Source organism: Mesoplodon bidens (assembly GCF_964165515.1).
Source record: "Mesoplodon bidens genome assembly, chromosome: 13".
NCBI lineage: Eukaryota > Metazoa > Chordata > Mammalia > Artiodactyla > Ziphiidae > Mesoplodon > Mesoplodon bidens.
Window position 1 is genome coordinate 51,267,986 of NC_138169.1, and position 14,330 is coordinate 51,282,315.

General features: G+C 35.7%; 1 protein-coding gene across 2 annotated transcripts in view; it reads left to right on the forward strand.

Moving 5' to 3' along the window:
• The window catches only part of ELP2 (elongator acetyltransferase complex subunit 2), a 43,995-nt gene that overhangs the window by 25,516 nt on the left and 4,149 nt on the right, over positions 1 to 14,330 (forward strand). For both annotated transcript variants that reach the window (XM_081253454.1, XM_081253455.1), the window contains 6 exons: positions 844 to 913; positions 1,444 to 1,539; positions 1,695 to 1,752; positions 2,369 to 2,441; positions 11,603 to 11,795; positions 13,184 to 13,305. In XM_081253454.1, coding sequence (XP_081109580.1) covers positions 844 to 913; positions 1,444 to 1,539; positions 1,695 to 1,752; positions 2,369 to 2,441; positions 11,603 to 11,795; positions 13,184 to 13,305 — 612 coding nt within the window. The remainder of the gene's footprint in view (positions 1 to 843; positions 914 to 1,443; positions 1,540 to 1,694; positions 1,753 to 2,368; positions 2,442 to 11,602; positions 11,796 to 13,183; positions 13,306 to 14,330) is intronic.

Here is a 14,330-nt window from a genome sequence, read left to right on the forward strand (position 1 = left end):
CTGTGTCCTAAGATACAGGAATCCTGTAGACTGGAAAGCCTCTTGCTGCTTTTTGGGTTTGTTCCCATACTAAATGTTGGGATATATAGGAATGCCTCTTATTGCTCTTTTCCATGGTGTTTTATTTTTCTTGTTTGCCAAAATAAAGCATCCTGTGTTTCAGGTAACTATTCTTGGTGATGGTTTAAATTCCCATAGCTCACGTTTGTGTTCAGTTCCAGCCCCTGTATTAAAATTTAAATTGTAAGAAATGCTCTTAGCTTATGGACATGTGCCAATTTTGATGGTTAGCATTTGTTTCATATATAATAATTTAATTGATATTGCAGGATATAAGCAGATATTGTCACTTCAAAGGGCACTCTGTTACAAGGTTTTAAAATATTCAAAATTTTAAATATGTTTAATGAAAATACTATGACTGTACCTTCCTGGGAAACTTGTGTTTGTATGAGCATCACTAGGGATGTGCCTGTGAGACTCTCTTGGAAATAAAGCTCCAGGCCTTCCATTCTCAGCCCATTCTTTGCTAGAAGCCAGCACAGTGCTTTCCTTGTCACACCCTGATACCCATTGAGCTGTCAGGGTTCGATGAGCTTTATGGATGAGAGGCTGCCCGACTTTATGGATTGGGTCGGGGCTGGGGATTAGCTGGAGCCTCTCTGCTGGAGAGGTATTGCATCTCTCGGTTCAGGAAATGGAAGTGTGGGCAGATATCTACACAGAATGGTAAAATGGTCTTTACACTGCTTCTCAGCATTTATGAGCATAACATTTTTTTATAGTGCTTGAGGTAACAGTAACTTTTAGCATTTAAAACATGTATCATACTTTTTATTCCAGCAAGATGGTGATCTTCCAGAAGGAGCTACTGTCCCTGCTTTGGGATTATCAAATAAAGCTGTCTTTCAGGGTAAGGCTTTCGTCTCCAAAATTACTGAACCTATAGTGGTGCTTAAAACCTAGTTACACATTTGTATATTATGTACCTAATGTTCATTACAGGTGATTTATTATTTTTAAAGATCACAATACATGCATCTCTCTTCTATCAGCTATTTCATGGTAATTACTCTGTGTACACATGCAGACCCTGAAATAGGTGCTGCTTTTACAAAGTGTATTTCATGGAGCACTCACAACCACAGATGCTAATGTGGATAGCTTGAAAAATGTGTTCCACAGTTTAAAAAGTTTGGGAAACATTAGGTCAAAGGAAAAGGAAGGAATCTTTATGGAACTGACCAGTGCTCTAAGGAGCGCATTTGGAAAATACCAGAGTAGTGGAAATACACTTGGCTTTGCCATCACGCGGATACAGTGTTGAATTACACTGCCTTCAGGTACCACTATTTTCTCACTAGTGGCCTTAATATTGGGGCATGTGCAGGAGACATAAAGTTGGTGACTACATTCATGATGTTGATGTTTGTTTTAAACTAGGAGATATAGCTTCTCAGCCTTCTGATGAAGAGGAGCTGTTAACTAGTACCGGTTTCGAATATCACCAGGTGGCCTTTCAACCCTCCATACTTACTGGTAAGAAAAGGCAAAAAGATGGTTTGCTTGAATCATTAGTACAGTACACATAGTATGGGGTCTGTCACCACTGACCTAAATAAGTGCTGCAGAATTCACTTGTTTATCAGCATGAAAGTGGAAAAATTAATTGCAATGCTATAAATTTATTGTAGAACCTCCCACTGAGGATCATCTTCTGCAAAATACTTTGTGGCCTGAAGTTCAAAAACTGTAAGTTAAATTGTACTTAGCTCTTTAGTCTGATTCGATCATAACTTGTGATGCCCCCTTCCCAACCAATTTGATTTTCTCCTTTGCTTTCCTCTTTCCTACATTTTCCCCCCTGCTGTAAACATCTCTTGATGGCCTTCATAAGGGGTGAAAATCAAACTTCACATAGATATTTATATTGCTATATATTATATTTACTAGATTTATTGGTCTTGATTTTTAAAGTAGAGAGACATAACACTATTTTTTTTTCCTTTTTAAAAAAAGTTTTAAGTTTTGTTATTCTCTTGGTCATTTTTTTCCTACAATGTTTCCCTATCAGGACCTTTCTATGGTTTGTTATTTATGGTAGTGGCTGGCTGGTGGTGAAAACTTGTATTTTAATCTAGTTGTTTGAATAAGTTGTATTACTACTAGGAAGTTGGCATTTTTCTCCAGTCTCTGCTTTTACTCCAAATATTTACCTAGACAAAAGTACAATGTTTCTTAAAAGAACTGTGTGTTAGCTGGAGAGATTGATTTCTTCTCTCATTTAAAAATTTTGCAGCACAAGAATAGGTACATTTACTAATTACCTACTTACAGGGGTCATCCATTTTCTCTTTTTAAATTTTAGATACGGACATGGTTATGAAATATTTTGTGTTTCTTGTAGCAACTCAAAGACACTGCTTGCCTCAGCTTGTAAGGTAGGGCATTTTACATTTTTATTCTACTTGGTCACAGGTTATTTGAGTCATCAGGCTCCTGCAAGCTTAGTAGTGATGGAGGCAGAATTTGACATGAAAGGCCACAGGTGCCTGATTTTTCTGAATCTTGCTTTCTCAGTCTCTTTTCCATTCTGTCCCATCAGAAGCTTGCAGTTGCCTTTTAAATCTGTTTCAGCTGCACATTTTTGTTCTTAAATACTTGGTTTGAGCCGATTTATGCCCTTACTCAGAAACTATTTAATCAGGTATCTTAAAATGGGAGCTAAAAATGTGGTAACATAAATTTTTAGTAATGGGAGTCCTGGAGACAGAGGGGAATGAGAAGGTGAAACCCCGCACCATGTACGCCATCTGACCATGTCTTGAGGACACTGTGGATGCTGACCTAAGTGAGTAGAGTCCCTTGGCCCTTGCCATGGTGAGGCAGGGCGGTGGCCAGCTCAGTGAGCCACCAGCACATGGCACTGCTGAATAGTGCATCTCAGACATCTGCCTGGGAGAATGATCTTGAAATTGCTATTCAGTATTTATCTATATACTGTGGAGGATTGTGTGAAAGGTCTGAGACCTACATATTCCCCTAAATTTCCTAAAATTTATTTACTGGTTTTAACTAAGAAAATTAATTAATTTATCTGTTTTAAGCATGATGATGAGAGCTGCCCACCCGGATGGGCACCTATGGGTTTTTTTTGTTTTGGGGGTTTTTTGGTATGTTTGTTTTTTGTCCCTGCTCTTGCTGTGGTTCCTTGCTACGGGCCTGTATTGAGGGACATCCTAAGCAATAATTGTTGTGCTCCTTCTGCCACACCCCCCTTGTTTGTTGTCCTCTTTGTGAGGGTGGTACTGAGAGGGTGGTACTTCCTTCCGTTAATACAAGGGCCTTTGGAAAGAACAGGGCATAAGTAGCAAGAATAACTGTGCTTCTACTGAGCAGCTAATTTGTGTCTTAGGGCACTGTCAATCACATAATTGATTATTTTCTCCTTTTCAAGTTGGTTCACTTGTAACAAGTATGTGCATTTCTTTTTTGAACTAAGATTTTTAGCTGCTTTATTTAGGTGTCATTAGCGTGCTGTCAACTGCATGTTGAAAGTGAACAATTTGATAAATTTTGACATGTTGATACCCGTGAAATCATCACTACAATCAAGATAGTGAACATGCCATCAGCCCCCCAGATTTCCTCTGCCCCATCCCTCGTAAACCACTAATCTGCTTTTTATCGTGATAGAGTAGTTTACATTTTCTAAATTTTTGTATAAACGGAATCGTATAGTATGCACTCTTTTTCATCTGGCTTTTTTCATTTAGCATAATAATTTGAGATTCATCCATGTTGTTGCATGTATCAGTTGGTCATTTTTTTTTCTGCATAGTCTTCCCTTTTACAGATATACTGCAATTTGTTGATCCATTCACTTATTAATGGACATTTGGGTGATTTCCAGTTTTTGGCTTTTATTAATAAAGCAGTTATGAACATTTGTGTACAAGTTTTTACATGGATATATGCTTTCATTTCTCTTGAGTAAATACATATGAGTGGAATTGCTGGGTATATGGTAGATGTATATTTAAATTTTTAAGAAATTGACAAACTACTTTCCAAAGTGGTTGTACCATTTTACAATCCCACTAGCAATATATGAGAGTTCCAGTTGCTCCACGCCCTCACCAGTATGTGGTATTGTCAATCTTTTTAACATTAGCCATTCTGATAGGTTTGTAATATCTCACTGTGCCTGTAATTTGCATTTCCCTAATGATTAATGATGTTGAACAGCTTTTCATGTGCTAATTTTTCAACTGTATGTCTTCTTTGATGAAGTATCTGTTCAAAACTTTTGCCCAGTTCTTTATTGTATTGTTTTCTTATAACTGAATTTTGAAAAGCTCTTTATATAGACACTGGATACTACTTTATCAGATATATGCTATGTAGGTAGTTTTCCGCAGTGACTTTTCCTTCATTTTCCTAACAATGTTTTTCAAAGAGCAGAAGTTGTATGTTTTGGTGAAGTCTAATTTATCAATTTTTTTCTGTATTGGGTTTGTGCTTCTAATGTAGTATCTAAGAAATCTTTGCCTGGGACTTCCCTGGTGGTCCAGTGGTTAAGACTTCACACTCCCACTGCAGGGGGAGCGGGTTTGATCGCTGGTCAGGGAACTAAGATCCCGCATGCTGTGCAGAGCGGCCAAAAAAGAAAAAGGAAAGAAAGAAATCTTTGCCTGACTCAAGATCTTCTGCCACATTTTGTTCTAGGAGTTTTATAGATTTTAAGTTTTATGTTTAGACCTGTGATACATCTTCTATTAATTCTTCCTGTTGTATGGAGTATATATTACAGTTGATTTTTTTTGCATGTGAATATCCAGTTGTTCCATCATCATTTGTTGAAAAGACTATCCCTTCACCTCGTACCTTTTGCATCTTTGTCAAAATTAGCTGTCCATATATGTTTGGGTCTATTTCTAGACTTTATTTTGTCCTATTCATCTTTTTGTTTTTCTTTCCTGTTTTGATGCCAGTGCCACAGTCTCTTTAACAACTATAGCTTTTTATACTGTGTCTCGAAACCAGGAAGTAATTGTCTTCTAACTCTCTTCTCACTTTTCAAATGTATTTTGGCTATTCTAGGTTCTTTACTTTTCCACATGAATTTTATAATCAGCTTGACAGTTTCTACAAGAGTATGTGCTGGAATTTTGATGGGGATTGCATTGAATCTATAGATTAATTGTGGAAGAATTTTAACAATATTGAGTCTTGACACATAAATGCAGTATGCCTCTCATTTATTTAGATCTTTAATTTCTCTCAGGGTTTTTTTTTTTTTAGTAAGCCTTTTATTTTGGAATAATTGTATATTTAACGAAAGTTGCAGAGATAGTACCTAGAATACCATTATACCTCCTACCCAATTTTCCCCAGTGTTAACATCTTAATATTATCAGGAATATTTTGTACTTTTCAGTGTCAGGTCTTACACATACTTTGTCAGATTTATCCTTATTTCATATATTTTATGTCTGATTGTTTGTTGCTCACATAAGGAAATGCAGTTGCTTTTTGTAATCAGTCTTTTATCCTGCAACTTGCTAAACTTATTACTTCTTATAGCTTTATTGTAGATATTGGATTTTCCACATAGATGCTTATGTTGCCTGTGAATAAAGAAAACTTTACTTCTTCCTTTCCCATATAGATGTCTTAATGTTGACTAGACGTTGTAACATCAGAAGTCCTCACCTTATTCCTCATCTCAGCAACAAAATACTTAGTTTTTGTCCATTAAGCATTATGCTTGCTGTGGATTGTTTTTTATGACTCTTCTTTATCAGGTTGCAAAATCTCCCTGCGGTTCCTAGTTTGCAGAGAGTTTTTATCAGGATGTTAGGTTTTGTCAAATGTTTTTTCTTTATCTCTTAACATGATCATGTGTTTTTCCCATTTTAGTTTATTAATATGGTGAATTACGTGGATTGATTTTTCAAATGATGAACCAACTTTGCATTCCTGGAACCAAACCCCAAATGCTTATATTATATATATATATATATTTTCAATTATTCTTTTTATTGAGGTATAACTGACATATATAACATTATATTAGTTTCAGGTGTACAACATAGTGATTCAATATTTGTATACATTGTGAAGTGATCACCACAATAAGTCTAGCTAACATCCATCATCATACATAGTTACAAGAAATATTTTTTTCTTGTGCTGAGGACTTTTTAAGATTTCAGCAACTTTCAAATACGCAGTGCAATATTAACTGTAATCACCATACTGTATGTTACATCCCTCTGACTTAGCTATTTATAGCTGGATGTTTGTACGTTTTGACTCCCTTCATCCATTTCACCTATCCCCCAGCCTTGGCTTCTGGCATCTCCCAATCCATTCTCTGTATGTCTGTAAGCTTGGTGGGTTTTTTATTGTTGCTGTTTTTATTTTTATTTATTTATTTTTTATGTATTTATTTTTTATTTTTTAAATTTTTGAACAGGGAGCAAAAATAGTTTACTTAATAGATTTAAATGGGCTTTACATGTCGCAATGATTTTATCTAAAAAACACTGCAGCTTGAGGTTGGGGTTGACTGAATCCTTTCATGATATACATCTCTTTTTTTTTTGTATTAGTTTCTGCTTTATAACAAAGTGAATCAGTTATACATATACAAGGGATATGGGAACAGATGTTGCTGTTTTTAGATTCTGCTTATAAGTGAGATCGTACAGTATTTGTCTTTGTCTGACTTATTTCACTTAGCACAATGCCCACAAGGTCTATCCATGTTGTCACAAATGGAAATATTTCGTTGTTTTTTTTTTTTTTTTTTTTTTGCGGTACGCGGGCCTCTCACTGTTGTGGCCTCTCCCGTTGCAGAGCACAGGCTCCGGACGCGCAGGCTCAGGGGCCATGGCTCATGGGCCCAGTCACTCCGCGGCACGTGGGACCTTCCCGGACCAGGGCACGAACCCGCGTCCCCTGCATCGGCAGGCGGACTCTCAACCACTGTGCCACCAGGGAAGCCCTCATTGTTTTTTATGGCTGAATACTCTTCCACCATTGTGTGTGTGTCTGTCCATTTTCTTTATCCATTGATCCATTTTCTTTATCCATTTGATGGACACTTAGGTTGTTTCCATATGTTGGCTATCATAAATAATGCTGCAGTGAACATGGGGGTACACATATCTTTTCAAGTTGGTGTTTTTATTTTCTTTGGGTAAATACCCAAAAGTGGAATTGCTGGATCATATGTTAATTCCAGTTTTAATTTTTTGAGGAACCTCCATACTGTTTTTCATAGTGGCTGCACCAGTTTACATTTCCACCAGCAAGGCACAGGGTTCCCCTTTCCCCATATCTTCTCCAGCACTTATTCCTTGTCTTTTTGATGATAGCCATTCTAATGAGTGTAAGGTGATAGATATCTCATTGTCATTTTGATTTGCATTACCCTTATGATTAGTGATATTGAGAATCTTTTCATGTTTCTGTTGGCCATGTATATGTCTTCTTTGGAAAAATGTCTATTCAGGTCCTTTGCCTATTATTTATTTATTTATTTAATTTTGTTTTATATTTTGCTATTCAGATGTATGTGTTTTTATATAGTTTTTATATTAACCTCTTATCAGATGATTTGCAAACATTTTCTCCCATTCAGTAGGTTGCCTTTTCATTTTGTTGATGATTTCTTATATTTTTATATATTGTTGGATTCAATTTGCTAAAATTTTGTTTAAAACTTTCATATATAGTATGTGAGAGACATTGCTGTGTAGCTTTCTTTCCTTGTAATGGCTTCATCTGGTTTTGGTATCACAGTAATATTAGCCTCATAGAAATATTTCCTCCTTTGCAATCTTCTGGAAGAGTTTGTGAAGAATTGGTATTTCCTTTTTTAAATATTTGGTAGAATTTCCCAGTGAAGCAAACTGACCTTGAGTTATCTTTGTGGGAAGGTTTTTAACTACCTATAATTTTTTAAATAGATACAGGGCTATTTCATTCAAGGTATCTAATTTTTCATGGGTGTACTTTGATGGTTTGTGTCTTTCAGGAAATTTGTCCCTTTTATCTGATTTGTCATATTTATTGGCATAAAGTTGTTTATAGTATTCCCGTTTGATCCTTTTATTACCTGAAGAATCCCTGGTGATGTTACCTTTCTTATTCCTGTTATTGGCAATTTGTCTCTTTTCTCTCATACCCTCTTTTTTTTTTTTTTTTTTTTTTGGTGGGAGAGAATTCTGGGAATTGACCAGGAAATTAATGAGTTTATGATTTTATTAATATTTTCAGAGAACAAGCTTTTGGTTTATTTATTTATTTTATTTATTTTGATTTACTTTTGGCTGCATTGGGTCTTTGTTGCTGCATACGGGCTTTCTCTAGTTGGGACGAACGGGAGCTACACTTTATTGTGGTGCGCTGGCTTCTCACTGTGGTGGCTTCTCTTGTTGTGGAGCACAGGCTCTAGGTGCACAGGCTTCAGTAGTTGTGGCACGTGGGCTCAGTATTTGTGGCTCACAGGCTGTAGAGCACAGGCTCAGTAGTTGTGGCACACGGGTTTAGTTGCTCCACGGCATGTGGGATCCTCCTGGACCAGGGCTTGAACCGTGTCCCCTGCATTGGCAGGCATATTCTTAACCACTGCACTACCAGGGAAGTCCTCATTTCTTTTTGTGTCTCTAATAAGGTTAAAACTGAGGTCACTGATTCTAGATCTTTCTTTCCTAATATAGGTGTTAAGTGCTATAAGTTTTCCTCTAAGTATTGCTTTCGAGGCATTCTGCAAATTTTGATACGTTGTGTTTTCATTTTCATTCAATTAAAAACACTTTCTAATTTATCTTTATTTTATTTTTTAACTTCGGTTATTTTGAAATGTATTAGTTTCCATATACTGAGTGTTTTTCAGATATCTTTATGTTATTGATTTCTAATTTAAGTTTATTTTGTTCAGAAAACATAGTATGACTTCAGTCCTTTAAAATTTAATCTTGGTAAATTTCCATGTTCTTTTGAGAAGAATTTGGATTCTGTTTCTTTTGGGTCGAGTGTTCTGAAAATATGAATTACATTGGTTGACTGTATTGTCTCTTTATTCTTTTGGTTCTATCGTGAATGGCATTTTGAAATCTCTGACTATAATTGTGGACTTGTCTTTTAATCCTTATAGTTCCTTTAGTTTGTACTTTATGTATTTTGAAGTTCTGTTTTTAGATCCTAAACATTTATGATTGTTATTTTCTCTTGATTAACTGACTAGTTTATTATTACGCAATGAACCTCTTTACTTCTGGTAATATTTTCTGCTCTGAAGTCTACTTTCTCTGATGTTAGTATAGCCACTCCAGGTTTCCTTTGAGTAGTGCTTGAATTATGTATCTTTTTGTATCATTTTACTTTAAGCTGTTTGTTTCCTTTTATTTCAAGTGGGTTTCTTGGAGACAGCATATAATTGGGTTTTGCTGTTTTTCTCATCTTGATAATCTTTCATTTTAATAGGGGTGCTTATTAGATCGTTTGTATTTGATGTAATAATTGATATGATAGATTAACTCCTATCGTCTTGCTATTTGTTTTCTATTTGATCTATCTGTTCTTTGATCCATTATACTTATTTTGGATTAAGTGATTCCTTTTTATGATTCCATTTTATTTCTTTTGTTTTGTTTAGTAGATATAACTCTTTGTTATTTTACACTATATATCTTTAATTTACCACAGTTTACCATCAAGTAATATTGCACTATTTGTGTACGAGAACATAAGTATACTTTCATTTCCTTCTACTTTGTGGTATTGTTTTTGTACATTTTACTTCTTCACAGAAATCCCACAATATTATTTATGCTTTAACAGTTAATTATCCCTAAAGAGATTTAAATAATAAAAAAATTTTATCAGATATTATTTTCCTGCTGCCTACAGGATATTCTTAACATTCCTCATAATGCAGTTCTGCTGGTCAGGAATTTTTTCAGCTTTTTGCCTGTCTGAAAAGGATCTATTTCTCCTTCATTTTTTAACAGTATTAGTGGTGGCTAAAGAATTGTTGGTTTTCCCTTAGGTACTTTAAAAATGTTGCTCCATTTTCCTCTGACTTGCATTGTTTTGGATGAGAAGCCCACTGTCATTTTTCTTTGTTACTTAGTAATGTTCTTTTTTCCTCCAACTGCAATTTTATATTTTTCACTGGTTTTAAACAATTTGAGTACTGTTGGTATAGTTTTCTTTGTGTTTCTTGTGCTTGCGTTTTATTGAACGTCTTAGATCTGTAGGTTTGTTGTTTTCATTGAATTTGGACATTTTTTTGGCCATTATCTTTTTAAGTATTTTTTTCTTATCCTTTTGCAGACCGTGGTTATACCTATGTTTGGCTGCTTGACGTTGTCATAGAGTTCAGTGATTGTTGTTTTCTTTTTTCTTTTTCTTTTTTTCCTACTCTGTGATTCATTTTGTCTTTTAGGTATCAGTGTTCTTTGTTGCCAGATATCTAATATTTTGGAGTGCCATTATTTCATGTATTTTGTCTGATCTTTTAGTTTTTTTCACACAAGAGAGTAAATCTGGTCCCTGTTACTCCATATTGACCAGAAGTGAAAGTTTCTAAACTACTAATTACACAGTTAATACACAGATGTATTCTTCTTGTAAAATATTAAAGTAGTATGGAAGGTCCTCAAAAAATTAACAATAGAACTATACCATATGATCCAGCACTTCTTCTTTTGGCTGTTTATCTAAAGGAAATGAAAACATTAATTTAATAAAGATATATGTACCTCTATGTTCATTGTAGCATTATTTACAATAGCCAAGATATGGAAGCAACCTAAGTGCCCATTGATAGAGGAATGGATAAGGAAGGGGTGGGGTGTGTGTGTGTGTGTGTGTGTGTGTGTGTGTGTGTGTGATGGAATATTACTCAGCTTTAAAAAAGAAGAATGAAATCTTGCCATTGGTGGCAAAATGGATGGACCTGGAGGGTATTATGCTGAGTGAAATGAGTAAATAAGTTAGAGAAAGACAGACACCAAATGATTTCATTTATATATGGAATCTAAAAAACAAAACAAATGAACAAACAAAACAGAAACAGATTCATAGGTACAGGGAATAGACAGGGTGTTTTCGGCAGGGTGAAGGGATGACTGAAGTAGGGGTTTAAGAGGTATAAACTTTCAGTTATAAAATAAATAAGTCACAGGGATGTAAGGTACACATAGGGAATATAGTCAGTAATATGGTAACAACTTTGTATGATGATGGATAGTAACTAGACTTTCTGTGGTGATCATTTCATAATGTATAAAAATATTGAACCACTATGTCATACGCCTGAAACTAATATAATATTGTATGTTAAATATAACTCAATTTTTAAAATTCTGATTTCAGTGCCAGTCTCTAATTATTCATTTCTAATTCCAGTCTGTCTCTTCTCAGAAGTTACACCTGGTTATAGTATTTATAGTATTTTCTCAGAAGTTGTTTTTTTTTTTTACACAGATACATAAAAAATGCCATAGAAACAATATATTATTTTGAAAAATGCTTTCAGTTTATTTCACTTTAATTGCTTTATTGTTTCATCTCTGTCCTATAGGCAGCTAAGAAAGAGCATGCAGCTATCATTCTTTGGAACACTGCATCTTGGAAACAGGTGCAGAATTTAATTTTCCACAGTTTGACTGTCACACAGATGGCCTTCTCTCCTGACGACAAGTTCTTACTAGCTGTTTCCAGAGATCGGACCTGGTCACTGTGGAAAAGGCAGGACACAATCTCACCTGAGTTAGGTAAAACAGCTGCTGGTTGGGAAGATTATTAGTGAAACAGTTATGTCCATTTACCTACTTTGAGCAGCTATTGTGTAAAGAGAAATAGAAATGATAACAGGGTGAAGGGCAGAGTCTGGTTGTTGTGAGTCTTTCAAAGTTTTGTGATAACTGAGGAAGACTTGACCTTCCTTATAAGGATGATATGTATTCAGACATCTCAGTTAAAGAAACATAAAAATCTACATGTAGAAAATTTGGATTTCGCAGGTGGTTACAGAATGCCACCATAAAACCAAATGGATGATATATACTGAGGATTTTATGGGACAGGAATAATGAATATACAGTTAAATTATGAAACTCAGAAGGACCATTGTCTTTACCATCCACCTACCCACCTCTGTCACAGTGATAATTGGGAGGGGTGTTTTAGGCCTCCATTTGTGAATAACATGACCCCTGGGCAAAATGTTAACACACCTACCTGCATTCTACTTTGGATCTGGCATAAATTGAAAAAAAAAAAAGGAAAAGGAAAAAAAGCTTCATGTGATTGCAGCAGTAGCCTATTCTTATTCTTCCAGTTTCACTGAGTAGGTAAAATCTAGAGAGCGTTTAAAGTACTTTGTGTTGTTTAATCCTGTTTTTAATTTTTCCATTGATAAAACCTACTGCAATTTGATCTTATGATATTTTTAGTCCTTTGGGTTTTTTGTGTTGAGAATACCAGGGACTATGACACATACTGAGCAGTATGTGTTGTAACAGACTGATTTCATTTGCAACTAGTGATTTCCTAACATGGAACTTTTACTTTTTTAAAAAAGTTAAAGTGATATTATACTAATAACAAATCTTTTAATTTGTTATATCTTTATGGATTGTGGATTAATAGATACAGTAGTCTACCCTCCATACACAGTTATGTCTTTTAGGTTTAGTCCCTATGAGGGCTAGAAGTTAGTCACCCTACACTTAAAATATTGCAAGGGAAGAGATTTTTTTTAAGTTCGTTTTTTTTTTTTTTTACATTATTTAAGGGTTCATTAGTCTTTTTTTCCATAGCTTAATACACAGATCTGGCTACTTCCTGAGTTAAGTTTAAATTTCATCAGGCTTCTTCCATAAGCATAAATTGAACATTTAGTTAAGTGTCCAGAAGATGTTTGTCATCAGTCACTAGAGAGTGACTAGTCAGTATAAAAGCATTTCCTACTAGAAAAATAACTGTATGCACATAGCCTTCTGGTGAGGGATCAGCTGCCTGGCCTTGGTCGGTTGCAAAAGTCTGTGTATATAAATTGATTGTTAAATTACATGTTGTATATGGCATTTAAACATAGCTTTCTAACAGGTAAAAAACAGCTTTCTCCACTTTGTGGCTAGTGCATATGTGTTTCTTTCAGACCCAGTTTTCAGTCTCTTTGCCTTCACTAACAAAATCACTGCTGTGCACAGTAGAATTATTTGGTCTTGTGATTGGAGTCCTGATGGCAAGTATTTCTTCACTGGAAGTCGGGACAAAAAGGTAATTTTTTTTAACTTAATATTTTTTCAAATGTAAAATAATAATATTACAGGTGTGTTTGGATAATAAACACATAATCCTAATTTTCTGATACATCTTTTAAAAATCAGTTTATGTATTTCCTTCTGTGTTTTTCATATGCATACATAAAAAGGCTTTTCTTACTTGTTAAATTCTATAAATACATGTCTCTGAAATATCAAATAAGAGAAGGCCCTTCAGACACATGACTATCAGATGGCCCCAGTAGGAGAAAAGTAGTAAATGAAATGGGTCAAGACTAAGAAAGTAGGAGAGCAGGAGTGGATGGAGGGACATAGGGAAAGACAGCTTCTGCTTTTCTTTTTTGTACTTTTGTGAATTTAAAATTCTTTCTATAATGAATGATTATTACCTTTTCACTCAGTGAAGGAGGCGGGGTGTGTGCCTGTGTGTGTCACGAGCTGTGAAAAAAATCAGAACAAGTTAGCTAGCAGTAGGTTCTTGACCATGACCCTCGCCCTGGCCTCTGGGAAATGTTCCCCTGGCCTCTGGTCTTTCCTCTGTTTTCATGCTCTTTAAAGCATCCTTTCCTTTTTCGGCACTTCCTGCAGACCAGAGGTGCTGAGGCACTTGAGCGTTCCTCTCCTGCCCTCTCCAGTCACAGTCATGGTACAAGTTACAGAAGCAGAGGACTAACACAGCATGTTGTCACTCAGTGAAACGCTGAAATGTTAGCCTCTGAAGTGCTTTCTCTCAGACCTTTGCTTCTGTCATTCGCCTATTCATTTCTTCCCCGGCATTTGTCTTCCTACTCTCTGCTAGCTGCTCAGGCAGCAGAACTGCTTCTGCCTTCCACAGTCAGGCCCGGTAGCAGATGGTCCAGCTGTGGCTGTCACACTTAGGTCAAGGCTGAAACGGACAAGGCATCATCCACCATGCAGTCTCAGAAATGCACTCCTGCTTGCTTGGGCGGAGCCCCTCTGCTCAGAATCTTGCTTTGATCCTGCGTTTTCACTTGCCTCTCCATTTCTTTGTGACCATTC